The sequence below is a fragment of the Primulina huaijiensis genome, chromosome 18, assembly GCF_012295235.1.
Source record: "Primulina huaijiensis isolate GDHJ02 chromosome 18, ASM1229523v2, whole genome shotgun sequence".
In the NCBI taxonomy this organism is placed as follows: domain Eukaryota; kingdom Viridiplantae; phylum Streptophyta; class Magnoliopsida; order Lamiales; family Gesneriaceae; genus Primulina; species Primulina huaijiensis.
The window spans coordinates 5,677,783-5,698,661 of record NC_133323.1 but is presented as its reverse complement, the minus strand read 5'-3'; the positions used below and the strand labels follow the sequence as shown (position 1 = coordinate 5,698,661).

General features: G+C 35.5%; 3 protein-coding genes and 1 long non-coding RNA gene across 5 annotated transcripts; 2 read left to right on the top strand and 2 right to left on the bottom strand.

Moving 5' to 3' along the window:
• Window positions 1-1,027: 1,027 nt before the first annotated feature.
• Window positions 1,028-4,462, bottom strand: LOC140964880 (uncharacterized). 2 transcript variants are annotated; one of them, XM_073424850.1, is made up of 4 exons: window positions 4,242-4,462; window positions 4,033-4,158; window positions 2,195-2,818; window positions 1,028-1,584 (listed from the first exon to the last, which is right to left on the bottom strand). In XM_073424850.1, exons 1-4 carry the CDS (start codon window positions 4,395-4,397, stop codon window positions 1,345-1,347), a joined length of 1,146 nt encoding a protein of 381 aa, XP_073280951.1. In that variant the 5' UTR covers window positions 4,398-4,462; the 3' UTR covers window positions 1,028-1,344. The 2 variants fall into 2 exon arrangements, with proteins under 2 accessions (XP_073280951.1, XP_073280952.1); XM_073424851.1 differs by having other exon boundaries at window positions 1,038-1,539.
• A 691-nt stretch (window positions 4,463-5,153) lies between these two features.
• Window positions 5,154-6,375, top strand: LOC140964023 (uncharacterized). The gene is made up of 2 exons (XR_012172805.1): window positions 5,154-5,356; window positions 5,814-6,375. It is a non-coding gene; the product is annotated as an uncharacterized lncRNA (long non-coding RNA).
• A 4,725-nt stretch (window positions 6,376-11,100) lies between these two features.
• On the top strand, window positions 11,101-12,038 carry LOC140963773 (probable histone H2A.1). Its single transcript, XM_073423163.1, has 2 exons — window positions 11,101-11,364; window positions 11,623-12,038. The coding sequence occupies exons 1-2, from the start codon at window positions 11,176-11,178 to the stop codon at window positions 11,833-11,835; spliced, it is 402 nt and encodes a 133-aa protein (XP_073279264.1). The 5' UTR covers window positions 11,101-11,175; the 3' UTR covers window positions 11,836-12,038.
• Window positions 12,039-12,443: 405 nt separating this feature from the next.
• On the bottom strand, window positions 12,444-20,257 carry LOC140963772 (formin-like protein 5). Its single transcript, XM_073423162.1, has 7 exons — window positions 19,482-20,257; window positions 17,624-18,314; window positions 16,780-17,458; window positions 16,491-16,693; window positions 14,407-14,642; window positions 12,754-13,619; window positions 12,444-12,663 (listed from the first exon to the last, which is right to left on the bottom strand). The coding sequence occupies exons 1-6, from the start codon at window positions 19,641-19,643 to the stop codon at window positions 12,768-12,770; spliced, it is 2,823 nt and encodes a 940-aa protein (XP_073279263.1). The 5' UTR covers window positions 19,644-20,257; the 3' UTR covers window positions 12,444-12,663; window positions 12,754-12,767.
• Between the last annotated feature and the right edge of the window lie 622 nt (window positions 20,258-20,879).

Sequence of the window (20,879 nt, the reverse complement as noted above, 5' to 3'; positions counted from 1 at the left end):
TTTTGTGAGACAGATCTCTTATTTGAGTCATCTATGAAAAAATATTATTTTTTATGCTAAGAGTATTACTTTTTATTTTGAATATCGGTAGGATTGAACCGTCTCACAGATAAAGGTTCGTGAGACCGTCTCACAAGAATCATTATCTCGTTAAAATAACCAAAATGATTACTCTAGCCTTTGATGCATTATTAAATGGTATAATTAATATATACTAAGAAAAGGACCTAAAATAAAGTGGATGTTTCTAAATTAATTGCTAAATTTGCTTTTGACCAAGGAAATGAGAAGCCTGCGTTAAAGGCATTCTATTTCCCGACTATTTTAATGTATCATAGTTGAATAGATCAACTGTTAGGCTGGTATCATGGTAGCTTGAACTCAATCGTTAGAATGATATATATGAAACTCATGATCCTTAAAATAACAACAAAAAAGAAAAAAAAGTCAAGTATATAAAACATATAATAAAAATAAAATAACTTTATCTAAAATATAAATACAAAAACTAAATAATAAAATTATTTAATGTATATTTATTTACTTTACATAAATGCATGATTATAAGAATAGCATAATTCGAACTCATCGTGATAATGTAAATACAATCAAATACTTTTAATAATATTATGTTCAATCTACGAAACTTTAATGGTTTCAACATCTATTGAATCAGTAAATTCTCGTATATATAATCTACAAAAAAAATACTTTTCTATCTTGTTGCGAAATAATGTCTTAAATTTGAACAAGTTTCATTCCTGAAAATGTTGTATTTGTAGTAATTACAACTTAGAAGAGTTTCAAACTAAAATGTTAGAAGTTAGTTCGAGAAACCTCGGTCTCCTATAGACCAAGTGATGAGAAGAAAAATGAGTTGATTTTCGAGAAACGAGAAAAACTTTTATCCATATTCCGATTAAAATTGGTTACATAGCCTTGGCTTTATTTATACACTTTCTCAACTTAACTAAACTACTAACTCCCTCTAACTTCCTTCTAAATGTCACCCAAAAGAAGTTTCTTGATATCTGGCTTTTCTTCTTTTCTGCTCGATAAAATAAACTATACTCTCCGACGTGGCAAATATTCTATTTCCAGTACATTTATTTACATATGACAGTGTATCAAACCACATTTTAACGTAAATCTCATGAGAGTCTGCCTTCCATGCATGAACAAAGTCAAATGCCGAATATACATTTCATAATTTTCAAAACATTTTCATCAATTGGCCACAACAGCACTAGCAAAGCTCAAGAGACAAGCATTTGCCTTTAGAACACAAGATCAATAAAGATATGAAACTGTAGCTTCAACATGGCCTTCTCTGCATCTAGGATGTCAAGGAGTTACGCGTTTCCGAGATAAAACTTTTCTTGTGGAAGATGGAGGAGAAGAACCTAAAACCATCCTGGGATTCACTGCTAACATTGGGTTTATCTCTTTCCATTGGGAATGCGCGGTCACCCTCGATGAATTAGGTAGACATTTCCTTTTCTTTCTCAGAAGTTCCCACATTAAAGTATCATCTGTAGCCTGATAATATGGGTTCGATGCAATACAAAACATCTGTAAAGCCAACTATCGAATAACAAACTGTAATGTTCCGTAAACAAATTATATGGGCACGAAGGCTTGATGTGTTGGTGACCCATGCATATGTTGTTGGGCTATGACGATCTGGAACACACATGGTAAAGTGGAAGAGATATGCACCGAGATAAATAAAATGAATAAGAGGCCCAGTTAACTAAGGGAGATCACCTGAGCTTTAAGCCTTTAACTTTAACATAGCCCGACGGGAAGAGGTGTCAATTTACCTAACTGAACTATTTAAAGTTTAAACTATAGTTGGGATGATAAAAATGACTCATTTTTCAACTGCACCAAACATGAGATGTAGACTAAACAAAGGGCGGGGTAGACATATAGTAAGAAGTAGCATGGAGGCATGGCCTTACATCTCGAGCAAACGACCTTTATAAAATAGTTATGTTGGGAAAGAAATATGTAGGCTTTTTGAGTCGCCAATTTTTCATTATCTTAGCTATTTTTCTAAGAACTATGTAAGTTGTGGGACATTAATAATTTACAAAATACATGTGGAAAGTCTTGATAGATTCTCTATGCATGCAGTAACTCAGATTACTCCAAACAATTCCTAACAAAAATATGGTTACGCAACTCATACCTCTTGTTGCGTCACGTTCTCTGGTCCTTCTTTAGCGTTTATTAGTAATCCTGGGTATAATGTCATTTTCTGAGTTGTTTCTTCCATTTCCCTCAACTTGCTCAAAGCCTCAACCCTACTCAACTCAGCTAACCTTACTGTTTTTCTTGCTTCCTCCAACTCAAACTTCCTTGCGATCATCACGCTGTCCATCTCTTTAACTACCTCCAATAAATGTGAACATGTTCCTGATTTCATTTCAACTTTAAGAATATTTACATACTCAACCATGGGATTACACATATGTGTAGCCAATTCATGAATTAGGTCATCCACTTGAACCTCCACTGACCCGAGGGCACCTATAACGAGATCAGAGGCAGCTTTAAGGAGCTTAAGCATTACAAGGGAGAGGTCATTCTTCTGGTTTGACTGATGGATAGAAGAAGCATATGTCAATGCTTTGAGGAAGAAATTTTGTATGGAAGCTTGATGGTCTGCCAGGCTCTGGAAGATGCTCTTTTGGCTTGAATTAACCTGAGTTTCAATTTTTCTCAGAAGGTCGATCAGTCGTATAAGTTGTTGCTTCTGTCTATCCTTCAGGTCATTGCTAGCTACCATAGCCCTACTCAAATAGTTTTCATCCTGAAATTCAAAGAAATCATGTAAGGTGGGCTCAAAATATCAAATAAGTAAGAATAAACTGCAACAAAAGTCATTTAACATTTAAACAAATGAAACTCCTCGACAGAGAGCATTGTGACCACTCTCTGTCACTCTTTACTACACCAATAAACCAGTATACTCCATCACTCTTTACTCCACAAATTTTATTTAATTTATGGTGATCCTCTACACCAATAAAGACGGCACTTCTTAATTTTTTACTAAACGTACACAGAAAATGCAGAATATGCAAGTGTAAAGAAGTATACTACATAAACGTCAGGTTGTTGACTTGTACCCAGAAGGACCGGGTGAAGACTTTTACTGTAGGATCAGCGAAGGTAGCATACCACAATGGGCTTGAATCTCCTTAAGAGAGCAAGATATTCATATCTTAGTCTGATAAGCGTTATGTTTATGTCAGCTGTAACACATAACAATTAGTATTTTTGTCGCAACATGGGTGGATATAAATTATCCTACAATTACAAGGAGAAGGACCAACAATAAAGATGAAAATTTCGTTGTTACGACCAAATTCCGAGAGAATACAAGTTCAAGCAGTGGTTGACTTCCACGATCTCATCCTCACACAACATATTGCACGTGCGAGTGTGGAATTTATGTATAAAAATGTATAATTTACAAGCAAACGGATCTGCTTTCTCAATCGCCAATAATGACCTTATTGTAATTCATGTCACTTCTCGAATAGCTCTCCCAAACATGAGAACTTTCGGTAGTCTTGTTAAAGAAAAAGGATAAGCAGTAGCTAGCAGCCTAGCACACAGATGCATGTATGCTAAACTCACCCATAATTCAATAGAGGGTGAAATAACTAAACTACTGTTTAAAACAACCAGACAAACTCCACTGAAAATAAAGGTACGAGAAATTGGAAGACATTGGCTACTCATCCTTATCCAAATGCACACGAAAGATTCTATATGGGCCATGAATACGAAGTATAAAAACTAAAGTCCGAGGTACAACAACAGTCGCTTCATGCTTTGAATTATTAGTACCTCGGGTAATTATGAGACAGGTACGGTGGTACCTCTTTGTAGCAAATTATATGTCAAATTGGTATGGTACCGAAATTATTCATATGAACTCTTCGTCGCGTGTACGGGAAAATATGAATTTTTAAAGCTTGATCAGATGAAGATAAATCTAAAAATTTTCTATATTACTTGAGAATTAGAATGATCATTGGCAGTGAGTACAGAATTGAATCTCCCCTCCGCAGCCATTTCAACCGTCTTCAACCCAACAAGTTTCATCAACGGCACAGCCAGGGAGGCAAACACATCTTCCGCCTTGGCAAAACATTAATACAAGAGAATAAATTACTTCCGCTGAAGAAAATCTATTCGAATGCAATGCATCATCAAATAAATACCTCCAGCAAACTGGCGGCGACCTGAGAATTGAGCCGATGGAAGGCGATTTTGAGCTGCTGGTGGGACGAGAGTATTCCCAAGAGCTTCAATTGAAGAGCTGCGGTCAACGGCGGCGACGCGGCGAGGTTGGCTCGAGTTGGAATCCGGTGCGTCATTATCAATTTTTGGCGGGAGAAAAACTCTAAACATCCATGTGGAGACGGGAGAGTCGAATATACACGTCTTTTTTCTTTCTTTTGCATTTGAACTTTTTTTTACCACTCTATTCCCCCTTTATCCACGGTAAAATATGTCAAATCGTAAAAGGAAATATTATAAATTACCCATATGGTCGGAACCAAAATATTAAAAAAATTTATCGGACTGACAGTCTCGTATATTTATATATGTGACGAATCAACCGATTTATATATACAATAAAAATAAAATTTTGACATAAAATTCATATTTTTCATAGATGTAATTGAGTCAGAGATATATGAGACGATCTTACATAATTTTTTAAAAAAAATTTCCAATTCAATTTCTGCAAAAGTTTGTAAGAAAGTTTTTTGCACGTTTTTGTAGTGGTTCATAATTTTTTTTAAAAACTATTCTATTATAGTATAAATTAATCAAATATAAACTTATTATTCATCAAATTTTATCTATTAAATTTACTAATCTTGGATGTTCATCTATTCTATTTCATTAAAGTTGAGTACATGATAGAAATTGTGAAGAACACCAAAATATATATATCCATTTTTTCCTCTCCATTATGGACAAATTCACTAAAATTGTTTTGTATCAAAATTACAGTGTAATCTCTCGCTATTTTTTATAATTATATTTTGATTCTCATTTAAATATAAATCAAATAAATTTTAAAAAAAATCATACAAACACACAATATGATATAATAATTCTTATAAACAATACCCTTTATTTGGTGATAACAAAGCAAACCGTGAGCAGGACAAGTCTCCATCAAGTAAGCAGCGCTGAATGGATTATTTTGGAAGCGGAAGGAAAACGGGGATGGGGATCACGGAGAATCTTAGATGGGCTGCTGCCAAGCTACTGAAACTGGGAAAATCCGCCGTCGATTCCGCCGTCTACGAGTCTCTCAGTGGTTTCATTTCACCCAACCCTAGCTCTACGTTTTTATTTTCTTTTTCAAAGATGAAAGTAGCACCACGATTATGTATATATTGCAATTTACTTGTAAAAATGTTGCTTACTGAGACAAGAGATCTGGAAATTTTTTCGATTTTAGTGTATTTCATGTTGATATTCTTGTGGGATTAGCTTTGGTGGTATGGTTTATTTGGATACTTGGTTATTTCTTCCTTGTGAACATAAAGGGGAGCCTAACTTCATTTTGCAGTTCCCCCAATACTTGTTTGTATCCTGAAAGTATGCATAGTAGTCTTCCTCTTTTTTCCCCAAATGAATTGTGGATCGTCTATGCTAATCCAAAGAATATCGAATGCTAGGTTTAATTTGTGAATTGGTCGTCATTCTATAAACTACTAGCTCTTCTTATGCTCGTAATCATGAATTTTTTTTATTTTTCTTTGTATCTGCAGGTGGAATGCAAGTTTATACAACTATAAAACAAAATTTGCAGGATGATCTCTCTTCACGACATCAGTATGGCGATACGAATGCAAGATTTGTTGTGGTGGAACGGATAAAAGAAAAGCAAGAAACAATGCAGAAAGACATGAATAGCATAAAGCAGCAAAATATTTCAATTCTTAGAACAAAAGAACAAGAGATTCAGGAACAATTCTCGGATGAGCCTCTCAAGTGTTCGACTCCTGAGGTAAGTTGTCGTAAAAAGATTTTCATTCGTTCTCGTCTGTGAGATGCTAAGATGGCTGGGGAGAAAATAATTGTTAGATGCTTGTGAATCCTGCTATTATAATGTGGTGTTGGGTAAATATTAGTTAACCGTGACGAAATTCTGTTATAATCTTTTGGTGATGCCAGTCGCTCTCTGTTTTTTTCTCAAGTTTCCGAATTTCTGTATGTCAGGTAAATTTTAAGGAATCTACTGTATTTAAATTGCATTTTACTCAATAAACAAGATTGTTTACATTGCATGTATATCAACTTTTGTTTTTGAAGGGTACATTTTGTTCATTAGCGCATCCTCCACAATATATAATCCTTTCAACTTGTTCACACACAAGATTTTCATGTCTTCTATATTGAAGCAAATGAAATAGCAGTAGACCGAGTACAAATTGAAACAGCCATTTATCTTGATGGTTGACTTCCTATTACAAAATACCCATAAAAGCCTGAACTTTGCAGCTCCAGATAGATGAAACCTGTAAGCCCTTGCCAGAGGTAATGTTGAACCTAAAGGGGAGCCTAATTTCTAAACAAGCCTCTCGATTTATGATCATTGTGTACATAGCCTAACTTTTATGTGAATGGATTCTATTTAATATTCTATCAAATAAAAAAATGTTTATTAAAATATAAACACCTCATGTGGCATGCTTGTAGTTACCTACACATAAACAGCAGTTGAAGACATGAAGTTTCTATTACCTATGCAGCTCCCCGCCTCAGGACCGTTTGTATCCTGGCTGCTTTCTTATTTCGATGTAGTAATGACCGTCAAACCATCTAAAGAATCCTTTTGACAGACCTTTGAACTCTATATAAATCCCATCACAACCTTTTGCCCTCGTCCTGTGCTATAAATTGTGACCGACAAACAAGTTTGAAGTGGTTAGTTATATGGGTTACAGAATGGCTTGGCCTTTGTATTTCGCAGTGAATGGATTGATGTTTAGTACCATGCTGGTGCGGCGCTATTTGTGTTGTTTAAGCTATTCGATCGGTTAATTCAACAAACTTATTTACTAGTTTAAGGACGAAACAAGAGTTAATTCACTAGCCGATTGATTATCTTTGTCACCCGATTGCCAACTTTTTGAGACTATATAATCTCTCCCTTCCAAACCTTAAATTATACTTCCACCGTCAAGCCAATGTCTGTAGTGATTCCCATTAATTGCCTTGTATATTAGGAAAATAAATTCCTAGCCTCATTAAAGAAGTGGAAAAGAGTTTATAAGTCATAGGATTATATGAGGCAAACATAACATCCTCCGATTGCATCACTCCATACAATATAGAACTTCCAAATAAATATGCCGAAACATACGAGGCGAGACAATCTAAGAGATTCGGGCGTGTAAATGAACTGTGCTCGCAAATTGATGGGTTATGACTCAATTTCGTTATTCGGGCAAATTTAGAATCAGCACACTTAATTCCATACCGACCGTATGACCAAACATGCATGGCACTTGACCAAATTGGTCGCCAAATTGCTTTGATGCAATAATAATAATAATAAATAAATAAATAAAAACCATCTGATCCATTTATATATTTTTTTCAAGGTTTGACTCGTACAAAAAAATATAAACCAATGCAGAAGTGAAGTTTGAAACTTGAAAGATATTTTGTAACGCTTGAATGATTTTATTGTATACTGATATAATCAGAACTGTCAAAACGGATCGTGCGGAACTGATCGACCTGTAGCCAGGCACAACACACCATTTGGTGAGGCATGTCTATCCATTGTTTAGTTATATTAGACGGACCAGAGAGGGTTGGCTCGCAACCCACTATTTGGCATTGCAGGCTGGGAAATTATCAATTCAACTCATCTATTTCGTGGTACAAAGCAAACCGACCCAGAGGGTCCAACTCGATTCATGCATACTGGAATTGACACCCTAAATAAAGTATGTATAAATAGTAAATAAATTTTTTTTAAAAAAATATTATAACTAAGTATGATATATACACATCTATCAGATATTTATATACATAAAGAGTAGTTTAAAAAATTTAACTAAAATAATAAAAATATTTTCTATAATATTTTCTTGTTTTGTAATTTGTAGTGGTGTGCAATCGATCTATTCGGTTACCGACCGAACCGAATAAACCTATAACAAATTTAACCGATTTTATTTCTAAATAACCGAACCGACCAAAATATTCATAGAAACCGAAAAATCGGTTAACGACAGAAATAACTGATATTTTTTTAAAAAAATGTGAATTGTAACCAAAAAAGGAAAAAAAAACAATGCAGACCTCATAAATAACAAGAAAGATCGAAAAAAAATTATCGATATGGAAAATGAAAAAATTTGCAGGCTAGCTCAATTCTCAAGCAAACAGCGGAATGACAATGATGTTAGATATTAGGTCAAATGAACATTATAATGGGTTGACAAGTTTGACCCATATATGAAAAATTGGGCTTCTTTACAATGAATTTCTAATGACTCATATACAATTTAAATTAATATAAATGTTAAATCGGTTATTTCGGTTTAACCGAATTTTTCAAATTAAAACCGAAATCAAACCGAATTTGTAAAATTTCAAAACCGAACTTCCGAATTAACCGAACTGAATTTTCGAATTAATTCGATTCGTTCGATTTAATCGAAATTTTGCACACCCTTATACATTTGTAAGATAGTAATAATTTTATCATTTCTTTCTATTTTATTAAAATCGAGACCATCCGAGTAACTATCAACTTCTCACCTGTTTCATTTTGTGATCATGTACGACAGATTCCTCTCGACCTCCTTCTCATGTTTCCATTTCAGTTGGTAATCTTATTTCTTTCTCATGTTTCCATTTCAGTTGAAATTCTAAATTTGTGCTTGATAGAAGAATTTGATTTAGAGGAAGATATTTAATTTGAGAAATAATACGAAGAGAAGAGAAGATTTGAAATTACACCTTTATCGAGTGAATTTTAAATCAATCATAATCATCATTGCATTTATACAAGTCAATAATAGAGTGAATTTCAAATATATCTAATATAAATTCATCCAAAAAAACAAATAGATTTGAAATTCATTCATAACTTCACTTTCCTCTGGCAAAGCGACCTTATATTTTATGTAGTTTTTAAAGTAGCATTTCATAGATATACGTATAGAAAAGAAACTGAGTAAAAGTTACGATTATAATGTAAAACAAAATTTTATTTTACCTTTAATTTGTACAATAATATCATTTAAGGTGAATTTAGGAGATGAATTTGAAATCTATAAATTTCTCTTATAAAATTTATTATTTACAATGAAACAATAATTAAAATTATAAATTTGAATATTACTTATTATACATTGGTAATAATACAAAATAGAATATATTTCAAATTAAAAATATATATGGTAAACTTGATACTATATAAATATGTAAGAGGTGATTTTGAACTTTATGGTTTTACTTCTCTTGAAATCCATAAATCTAAACATAACTTTAGATTATTCGGGAAATTGGTCTTCAGTCCCCAGTCGTCGATTTTTTTTGTGTTCAGTCCCTGGGTAATTTTTTAGTACCACATTTCCACATGAAGTGTACCACATTTTATATGACATAGTACCACAATTTTGTGGGTAGAGAGTGAACTCAAAGAAATATTTTGATTGGAGATTTTTCACCAACTTCCCCTAGTTTATTTCACATACTTTGCATGCACTGAATGTATGCTTCATATACTATATTGTTAAATAACTTTGCCTAGTTAATTGAAATTTTGGTGTAGTCAAAGAATAAAGAAAAAATGGCAAAAAGAAAAGAAAAAGGTTAGATTTAAACCAAATTCAAATGCAATTTAGGAATCGTTTTCATTTGATTTATATATATTTGCAGTTCTATTTTAAATATATATAAAAAAATTTGTTGAAATCTTGCAATAAATTAACTTTGGTGAATTTATGTTGGGCAAAAACTTGTGTGAGACGGTCTCACGGGTCGTATTTTGTGAGACAGATCTCTTATTTGAGTCATCCATGAAAAAATATTACTTTTTATGTTAAAAGTATTACTTTTTATTGTGAATATCGGTAGGGTTGACCCGTCTCACATATAAAGATTCTTGAGACCGTCTCACAAGCGTCTCACAAAAGACCTACTCTTTATGTAGATACATTTAATCGAAAGGATTAACATACACCCACGTCTTAAATATATAGGTTTGTTTATTTTTGATACAAATTAAAAAATTCATAAAAAAATCAAAGTTCACATACAAACTTCTTATATATAAATGGATCAGATGATTTTTTGAATTGATACAAAAAAGAAATGCTATTATATATAAAGAAACGAACTATATATTTGAGATAATCGAAAAAAGATAGAAAATACATATGATAGAGACGAAGAGTATATCTTTTAACACGTGTAATTGTGCAATTCTTAAAACCGCTAGTAACGTGCATTGAATGATAAAGTAATCTCGAGACTATATATACGAGTCCAATTTTATCAACGAAACACATTCTTCCCAAAATAATCTAAAAAATTTCATTCTCGCGCTTTGGTTTCCCTGTGTTCCTCTCTTATGATCGATGATTACGATAAGAATCATATCTTGTTCTTCGGAATAGCATTTGGTTCTTAACGTGCGTTTATATGATTCTCAGAACACCATCGGTGAGTAACAAATATATTTTAAGAAATTATATTTTCAATGACATCGATCATCTACTTATTCAGCTCGACGTCAGGAGCCTACCACATTTCACATTCCCAGACTTGTATACTTTCAGATATATTTATATTTTTCATTTTTTTAAAAAATCATATTTTATTTCTCATGGATTCCTTTGCATTTCATGATCGGCCAAAAAAAAAAAAAAAATAAACAAAAAGAGGTTATTAGGCGGTCGTAAAGTTTTCCATCCCTTCGTCCATTCATCCTTAATCAACGGCTGAAATCCAAGATCCGCGTGCTTCGATTAATTGATTTCATCCTGAAACCGCCCACCTCTATATAATCCCTCGATTCGGAGCCCTCTTTCGCAGAGAGTGGTACTACTTTTTTTCTTAGAACCAGAATTCCCCGTTCTTCGTTCGATTTTTCGGAATTTTGAAATGGCTGGTCGAGGCAAGACACTAGGATCCGGGTCTGCGAAGAAATCCCAGTCGAGGAGCAGCAAAGCGGGGCTCCAGTTTCCAGTCGGTCGTATCGCCCGTTTCCTAAAGGCCGGAAAGTACGCTGAGCGTGTCGGCGCTGGGGCTCCGGTATATCTCGCCGCCGTCCTTGAATACCTTGCCGCTGAGGTAAACTCGAAAGGAAGACTTTCTCAGCTTCTGATGCGATGGCCCTTATATCTAGGGTTTTTTTTAATATATAGATCTCGATTTTTAATTCAAAATGCATTAGAGTTTTTAATTTTTTTGGGGAAATTTTTAAATGGTTTGATTTTAATTTGTTTTGAATGTCGGAATTTTTTTCTATAATTACCCAATTTTTAGGGTACGTATTCTCAGATCCGTTTATTGAAATTAACTGATACTGACATATGCGTTGTATATCAGGTGCTGGAATTGGCTGGGAACGCTGCAAGGGATAACAAGAAGACAAGAATTGTGCCAAGGCACATTCAGTTGGCTGTCAGGAATGATGAAGAGCTGAGCAAACTCCTTGGAGATGTGACCATCGCCAACGGTGGAGTGATGCCCAACATTCACAACCTTTTACTTCCTAAGAAGACCGGTGGATCATCGAAGCCCTCTGTCGATGAAGACTAGATAGATCGCTTTTCCAGCATAAAAGTCTTTTGAAACCACAACTATTTTTAGAATGATCACATAAATTTTAGGTTTTGGTGTTAGTGTTTTAATTTTAATTGTGATTTTTAGCTGTAATTTCTGAAGGGGTTTCTGTTGGTTTTGTGCATATAAATTATGTACTAATCTATTGTCATCTGAATACAAAACTCTATTTTGTTAAACTTCTTTGTGTCGAGTTGGTGGTATCGCTGACAATTGCTTCTTGGGTTATGCGATTTTAGGTGGCCGTTCTGTCATTGCCTTGAAATCTTGAATTTTTACTGAAAATATGGGTTTTTTTTTTCTCTCGAATTTGGTGCTATAATCCGATGAGTTTATGAGGTTATAAATGATACTGCGCATTGTTTTGTTTGATTATTGATGGCATCAGACCCCGTCTTGGTTCCTGAATTTGTTTATTCAGTTCATTCAAGTTGATCAACGAGCACTGTCCCAGGTCGCAGTGCTCTTGCAGAGCCGGGCCTGCCTCCAAAGACCTCTCATGGAAGGGTTAGGGGATCCCTTCGGCTCATTGATATTGAAGAACTATGCCAGTAATTTCTGAGAACAAGAAATTTGAATAAGGAAAAAAGAAAAAAAGATTATATTACAACACTTCCAAATCATTCTTGTTCATACGGAGCACCATTCTGAGGTACAGCAAACCCATTGATCATGCAAGGCAAGGCTTGCTTCATCCAAGTAAGCAGCGCAGCCCACAAGATCACCGGCACCAATCTAATGAATGAATTTTACTTTTTGTTTGTTTTTCCCACTCGCACTGCATTCCCTAAACCTCTGCACTGCCTGAATAAAGTAGCGAAGATGTTGAAAAAGTTATAATCTACGCTTCTGAGGTCTGTGAAATCGAAGAAAAGATTATGAAATTTTTCTTACGTGTTTTGATTATACTATGATTCGTCATCTGAACTTGAGCTATCCACTCGCCTATCTGTGATTGCTGGAAACAGCCGCTGGCGAGGATCAGTTGTAGGAGGCTGGCGTGGATCCACAGGCCCTGCTGCTGAATCATCTTTCTTGGATGTCTGACTTGATTTTGGTGGGGCCATTTGCAATTCTTTGCATACTTTTTCTAGAATTATAAGGAAATCCCGGACTATGATGAATAATCGCAACCCCTCATCCTTTCCAGCATTTCCATGGAAGTAATCTGACGTGCTCTTTACAAGAGCCATTACTCGCTTCTCTTCCTCGAGCAACCACATAATATCAGCCTCTGCATTCTGCACAAAACTCTTTAATGCCTGATGGAATCCATTTTCTTCTGATACATTCTTCATCTCCGAATTAAGGAAATTCTTGGATTTTATGAGTGTATGACCGAGCCTAGACACTGTTCCTGTTACGCTGTCAGCATCTAAAACTGCAGCTTTCTTGACATCCTCAAGCTCACTACCTAGACCTGACACCACCTGAAGACCTTTTCTCTGGAACTGATCATCAGAATCTTGAATAGAATCCTCGAGGAAATCATCGGACTTGAAGCTGGACAAGCTCCGGCTCTCTTTGGCTGCTCGGGCAGCTCTTATGCCTTCCGAACGAATTATTTCCTGAACAACAAAGTGCAGCAGTGTCGTTTTCCCATCTGTTCCTTTCACATCTGCTAATTTTAGGAGAGTATCAAGCTTAAATGCTTGTGCACCACCACGGAATGTCCCAACATTCATGCGGTTTCCTGTTTTAAGAACAGCCTCGAGAAGCTTGAGAAACAATCTACTTTTCCGCAATTCTGTGGAAGCAGCCTGCAACAGGTCGAGACACCATGAATACGATATTAATTCCTGAAAACTCGAGATTTAAGATTAATGGTACCAAATGGCCCAAGCAGAAAATTGTTGATCAACTGGGTCGTTGTCATCAAATTCTTTAACAGAGACTTAGGAGATGATGCATGTACACTAGTTTAATATCTAAAATATTCCTACATACCAAATCCAAATAGCTTCTAGAGGAATAATACAGAGGCACATACCCCAACAAAAACAGTCTCAACAAATAACATTTTTCCAAATCCATCATATTTTGAAGTGTAATGCATATAGAGAAAATGATCAGCATGAGTATTCTAAAAGTGAAATGGACGAGTGGAAATGTTCCTTTGTTGTTTAAAAAAACTGATACCAAAACAAACCTTATAATGGCAGTGGCGTGAAGGGCCAAGGGGAACTTGTGATTCAAAAAAGTTCAGCCACAAAAAACAAGGAAATTATATTCATCACCACAAAGATCAGCACATTTTCTGGTCACAATGGTCTCCTTATTGGATTGAATAAAAGTCAACTTTTCCAAATGGTTTCTGAGAGTTATAATGTGCTAGAGGGTAAAGAGTAATAGTTACGACTTTCAAGTGCTTACAAGCAACTATCCTTAATCCTAAACCAAACGAGAGATTATAATTGTCAGACTAGGGTCATACACAGCTCTGCGATCCAGAATCCAGATTTTATAAGTTATCCAAATTATAGGGAAAAATTAGTCTTGTATAACAAGATGATCTATTATGATGCGATAAACCGGACAAATTATCACCTCCAAAACTGTGAATGACTCTTTTAACATTGATATCTCCTCCTGAAGAGTGCACATAAATAGCAAGGATTCAAGCCTCTTAAAGGCAAAAGGAATTTCAACCAAGGTTTTGAGGAAGCGCTCCGCTGTACCAAGTTGAGAAAGATTGCCACTGTAGAGTCTGAGCTTCAATTCCTCTTCAGTTGTAGGTGCCATCTTTATCAATGTTTGAATAAGTTCTGCCGGAAGCTCGTTTCCTGATTCAGTTGAAAAGGTTAGCCGCCTCTATAATGATATAGGAACAACAAAATTAAAAAGAACACTCCCCCTCAAGAAGAATGACCCCACACAATCAACATATACATGCATAAGTAATTCAAATCAAGAAAATTTGTTTGTCAAAGTCCCAGTTTCAAATTTCAACCTGAGCAGATCCCAACTCTTCCTCTTCATTTATTTAAATTTTGGTTGGTTAGCTTTTTTCCTTGTCTTTTTTGGTGGCGGCAATCAGGAGTGTCACTCAAATCAGGACTAAATTCAGGGTAACTAACAATCATCAAGGATATTAACAGGTCACAAAAAGAACACACAACAAACAACAGACAAACCTATCCCACTAAGTGGGGTCGGCTACAGATCACAAAAAGAATAACTAACTTTTTTATGTTAGATGCAGTGATCAATTTCTTTATGAAATATGCATAGGTGAATTTAACATTTAATTAATCCAGAATCAGGGAATATATTCAAAGACTCATAGGCAATTGCTTTTGCTGTACCAATCACCAGCCAAAAATGAATCATGCGACCTTAGATGAATTAGGGAACCATTCCATTTTTCTTATTATGGTGAAAAGAAAAAAGATTAACATATGTAGCAAACATCATGGTTGGGAACCATTCCAGACAGCTTTAGTTATCAAATAAGTTGAGTTGTAAGTAGTGAAAGCATAAAAACTATGAAATCGATTTTTAACAAAAAGAGAACATAAGACAGATTCATTGCGCATTTTCTTGATCCATTGAAGAAGACAGTAGCTTTAACAAAACAAACTGCAATTGAAGGAATAAACAGGAACTTAGAGAACAATGATCTCTACAGAAGCACATGCCAAGATCATCTGCATATGTTATAGTGTTTCTGTGCTTGCATCACTCAAAAACGAAATTCGGCAGAAACTCATGATATCTGACATTTTTCAGGAACAATAGAAATTGTAAAAGCTAAGTTACTGCAAAACAACTTTCAATACACTCATGAGTAACTTTTTTGGGATGACCTGATTTAATTTAAGGCCTGAAACATTTATTGCAATTACTTCTCCCGTCCCATTGTCATATTGACATATTCGTTTTCAAATGCAGAGATATTTTGAAGAGCTATTGATAAGGCAATACATAAACAACTCAAAATCCAACTTTATACATTTTTTGCGCCAAAGCTGCTCCATTCTGTACCCTTTTCCATGACGTATAGATAAATGTGAGAGCACTGAGATTTCTTTTTTATAATGAATCGGATTCAATATTTATACCATCAACTTAATCATTTGATCACATAGACGTCATTTATCATCACAGGTTGAAAGAAATGCCCTTTTAGATTAACACCACCAGCTTACGGCTAAATTTTAGATATAATAAAACCCATAAGACACATGCTTAGACTAAAACCAAAGTGAGGATTAGGTCCTATATCTAACCGCAAATGAAGCATACCCCTTCAATGTGGTGTGCCCTGTAACAACTAATCATGCCAGACATTTGTATTCGCTAGTATTTAAGTGCGTTAATATAGAATTGCAAATAAAATGTTAAAAAGCATAACAGACAGTTGTATTTACTAGTAACCCAATGAATGGTTGTTTTTTTTGTTATTCTATAGCTTGTAAAACATTGGACAATATGTGACATAAAATGAGAAGTCGTTGATTCTTATACATTACGACTTAGTGTTCATTGCTTCAGTGAAGTGCACATCTCACCTCACCCCTGCACCTAGGTTCTATAGGACACTGTGAACCTTAGAATGCCTTGCATTTTCAATAACTATAAACCAGATAGCATTATTTGGATATTCAAGGGATACAAGGAAAATAAAATACCTTCTTCAATTGCATCGCAAACTTCTTCTGTAGTCACATTTAATGCTTTGAGAAGAATTGATAGATTTTGCGACCTTTTGGGATCAATTAGTTGGATATACTGGGTCGAAGGATCTTGTGATGCTGACTCTTTCTTTCCCCCATTCATGTTTTTTGCAGCAGGGGCATAGCCAAATAGTGATTCTATCATTTCTTCATTGAACCTGTTCATGAATTTATGCTGAATATATTAGACAGGTAAAAATGGTATGATTAGGACCATAAACCACATGGGAGTAACATGACTTACTGGAACGAGCCAGATTTTATCTGATGCCAAACCATTGAATGATCAGGGTTGGCTAACACCTTGTCCCAGAAGAAAGGCTTCAGCTTAGCTTTATTAGGGCCATCATCACCATCATCGGCTGAAGTAGAAGTTGATGGATGACCAAGTACTGGTCGAGGGGGTTTCAATCCCATGGATGGTGACCGTGGAGGGACACCGGCTCTTGGAGGTGGCGGCCGTGGAGGAGGGACACCGGCTCCTGGAGGTGGTGGTGGACGAGGACCAGACTTAATACCAGAAGGTAAAGGAGGTGGAGGAGGTGTTGCAGGAGGCGGAGCACGTGGGCCTCCAAATTGTTGAATTATTGGAGGAGCTGGGGGTGGTACTGGAGCTGTTGGTGTGGGTGTGGGTGTGGATGGAGCTGCCTTATCTAGAGGTGGTTTAGGAGGATCAGTCCTTCCAGGAGGAGGTTTCAGTGGAGGCAGTCCTGGTGTACACAGTGCCATGCGAACAGAATCTTCTCCTGTGTTCGTGGTAGTGACTCCAACTGAATTTTCAAATTTTGAATTGCTCAGAGAATGTGACTCTATATAAGATTTTCCGCTGAATTTGTTATGGTTCAATTTGTTGTTGATAGATTGATTGCCAACCTTTTCTTCATTTGTTGAAGTGCCTAGACCATAGGACTTATGTGAAGAGGCTGAAAAATTGCAATTCAGAAACATCAAAATCAGGATAGTGTTAGATAAGAGATCAAGGATAAGCTGAGAAGATAAGAGATCAAAATTTGAAAAATCAGAAACATGAAAAGATAGATGCAAAATGTCTAATCTTAGACAAGAGATCAAGAAAATCATAATTTTACCAATAGAATAGTCACTCAAGGATAAGCTGAGAAGAGGCCTCTCGTCGTTTCTTCCCCGCCTAGATCCAGCTCCACACTTACGGCAGCACAAAAAGAACATGGCAGCAATGAAAAAGGTCACAAAAGCAGTTACAACGACAGCAACAACCACAGTTCTGTTGCTGGTCTTATGCTTGCTTGACTGTGCATCAGAAGCATCTGCATAAGAATGTTCACTAGTAGTAGGCTGCAAGTCTGAACCACTGAAATCTGGAGGGAAAAATGGTAGTGGAGGACTTTGTGGAGGCTGAGGATCAGCCGTTGCAGGAATTGAAGGAGCTGGACTAGGGAATAAACCCATCGGGGATGGAGCAGGTGCTTCTCCAAATGTCTGAGCTAACTTTCGCCGTTGAAAAGAAGAGGTCTGCGTAAACAAATGTCCCAAAGACTTGGTGTACAAAGTTTCAGAATCTTTCTCTTCCCCAGTGGTATGAAACAAGTGACTATTTTCACTTAAACAATCTAGAATGAGTTGCTCAACCACAGGGTGCAAAACCTTGATAATCTCATGCTTTTTTGTTCTGGATATCCTGCCAATACAAAGTTCCCCATCATGACTCGACCGGTCTTCTGTGAATTGCAATTCAAGATCTTGTAGAACTCTGTTGGCATGCAAGAACTCGAGCTTACAGTTAACATGTAATAATTCAGCCTGCACATAAATAATTTTCTGATTATTCATTGCATTCCAGACACGTAAACTACATCCAAGTTATAGTCTGGCTCACTCTCTATGACTCAAGGGATCCAAAAGAAATTGGATAAAATGCAAATGCTTATGCTTGTGAAACTTGATGAAATAGTCAGTGCATTTTGGAATTTATAGCATATAGTCGTGAGCATTCACAACAGTGAATTTCTTGACAATGCAAATGATCAAAAGTACAAATACACGAACATCAAATTTTCACTAACACCAAGAAATAGATGAGATATCAACAAGACGAAACTGCTAAAGCATATACTAGGGAAAATAAGAAAGTGCATTAAAATTAACACATGAGAAGGTTTACTAAAGCAAAAGGTCGGGAGGTTTTACAGAGTGCCCGACCAGGCCTAGGCCAATTTATATCCAACGTCCGTGGCATTGATAATTCTATAAGACATACTTGAATTCTTATTCACAGATGAATTGGGAAAGCCAACAGAAAGATTCGATATTCGATATATTAATTTGTCACCGGAAAGGAGGAACTACCAATTTTTGAAATCACTCCACCTACAAAATCATGCAAACTCCCAGTATGAAAACGAAATTGATTAATGAAGAATGTTGACACAAACTGATTGACAAAAAAGTTTCCAAGAAAATAATCTATGAGATGAGAACACATCATTCCATTACTGCAGAAGTTACAAATTTCATTTCTAAGAATCATTATCCAGAATAATTGTGACATTTGGAATGATGAGCTTTCCATCTAGCTTAAACCATTACTACCTTCGACTAACAAAGAAAAATGATTATCATCAAAACTTGAGAACTCATAAAGCCAAATGGAAGTGAAAAATAGCAGTCAGTAAATCAGCAGAGAGAGAATATACATGCATGCCATACAAAGGGCTGTCCAAGAACAATCAGTGATTTAAGCTACACCATAACCCTGAGCTACAAATTCAAACTACGTCGTTTATTTATAAGACAAGCAAAAGTATTTCCGACTAACGAAAACAGCAGTATACTATTAAAACAAAATAAACAATCATATGCGCAACCAAAACCACACAATAGAGCCATCTGAAAGTAAATCGAATAATCAAAAGACAATTTCATCGTCACACGTATATCAAAACTCATACAAGAATAACAGTTCTATACCATCTCCATATCTATCTCCCCCGAGTCCACCAGATAGGCCAGTAAAGTTTCCGATTCCTCCCTCTTGCTTTCCAAATAGGGTGCCACCAAAATGAAAAGCAGAGCAACAAGAGTCATGCAATAAAAAATTCCTCTGACACATATTTTTCCTTGTAAATTCATCCTCCCCAATTATAGTTGCTTCTCATACCGTCAGGAGAACAAAGAAATAAGCACCCAGCAAAACCTGTAGTTCCTTTCCAAGAATACAGGCCCAAAGGTCAAATCTTGACAACATATTTCACAAACCCAATTCAATATTCCGGAACAACAGCTTTCAAATTCCCCAGCCGGCTCTTTTTAACAAAAAAATCATGATGACCCTCAAATATTCAAAACAACGTATGTTCAATCACACTTGAGGAGAAAGCCAAAAAGCTGCACAAGCAACAAAAAGGAAGAAATGGGATACAATCCAGCCAAAGGACAATATAGTCCTTAATTCTTGTCAGGTGAATCGAAGAAGAAAAGTTCCCCGGCTTGAGCCCCTTTCAAATGCAGGATCAGATCCAAGAACGGGATTGAAATTTGATTAAAAAAATTACAAATGGGGTGGGAGAGAGCGCGTGAGTTGACCAAGAAATTTCTTTCACCAACGGATGTAGTATGAAAGCTGACAAAGTTTTACTGATTATTCATCCGAAATTGCCTATTGTTTGAATTTTCTTTGTTTTCTGGCAATAATGTAACTTTGGTTTTCTTACCGCGAGGAGGAGAACAACGCGGAGAGAAATATACACAGCACTCTTTGAAATCACTTTTCAAGATTAATCTTTTCCCCATTTTATTTATTAATTAACAACCAAAATGTAGTCATTTTATTCCAAAAATCGTNTGTTGTGAATATCGGTAGGGTTGGCCGTCTCACAGATAAAGATTTGCGAGACCGTCTCACAAGAGACCTACTCTTGAGATATTAGCCTTTATTGGTTTTCTTGGTTTTAATTCAAACTAAAACATTATTAAAAATCAAGAGAAAAAAGAATTTTGATGCTAAAATAAAAAGAAAAAAACGACAAAATAAAAGCTTATAGTTGTTGAAAAATTATTTAAAAATGTGTTAAATATTTGTGTTGAAAATGTGAATGTTGAATGTTGAAAATTAGGTAAAATTAGGTGTTGAATATTGAAAATTAGTGTGTGATGATGTAGGTAATGATGTATTTTATTTTTGGATTATTTGTAAAAATTTTCTATAAATAGATCTCTCATTTGTGAAGAAAAACACAATTGAGTTGAGAGAAAAAAATTATAAAGTGTGTAGTGTGATAATTTTGAGAGTTTGAGATTTTTACTTTTTTACCGTAAATTTTTACTTTTTCACAACACGTTATCAGCACGAAGCTCTAAAAGTCCTCC

Coding starts and splice junctions, on each gene's coding strand:
- LOC140963773 (XM_073423163.1), top strand. CDS start 11,176: ATGGCTGGTCGAGGCAAGACACTAGGATCCGGGTCTGCGAAGAAATCC. Junction 11,365..11,622: donor TTGAATACCTTGCCGCTGAG/GTAAACTCGAAA, acceptor GTTGTATATCAG/GTGCTGGAATTGGCTGGGAA.
- LOC140963772 (XM_073423162.1), bottom strand. CDS start 19,643: ATGAATTTACAAGGAAAAATATGTGTCAGAGGAATTTTTTATTGCATG. Junction 17,459..17,623: donor CTTGAGTGACTATTCTATTG/GTAAAATTATGA, acceptor GCAATTTTTCAG/CCTCTTCACATAAGTCCTAT. Junction 13,620..14,406: donor AGTCATTCACAGTTTTGGAG/GTGATAATTTGT, acceptor GACCTGTTGCAG/GCTGCTTCCACAGAATTGCG.
- LOC140964880 (XM_073424850.1), bottom strand. CDS start 4,397: ATGACGCACCGGATTCCAACTCGAGCCAACCTCGCCGCGTCGCCGCCG. Junction 2,819..4,032: donor ATGATCATTCTAATTCTCAA/GTAATATAGAAA, acceptor TTTGAATTTCAG/GATGAAAACTATTTGAGTAG. Junction 1,585..2,194: donor AGAACGTGACGCAACAAGAG/GTATGAGTTGCG, acceptor GTTATTCGATAG/TTGGCTTTACAGATGTTTTG.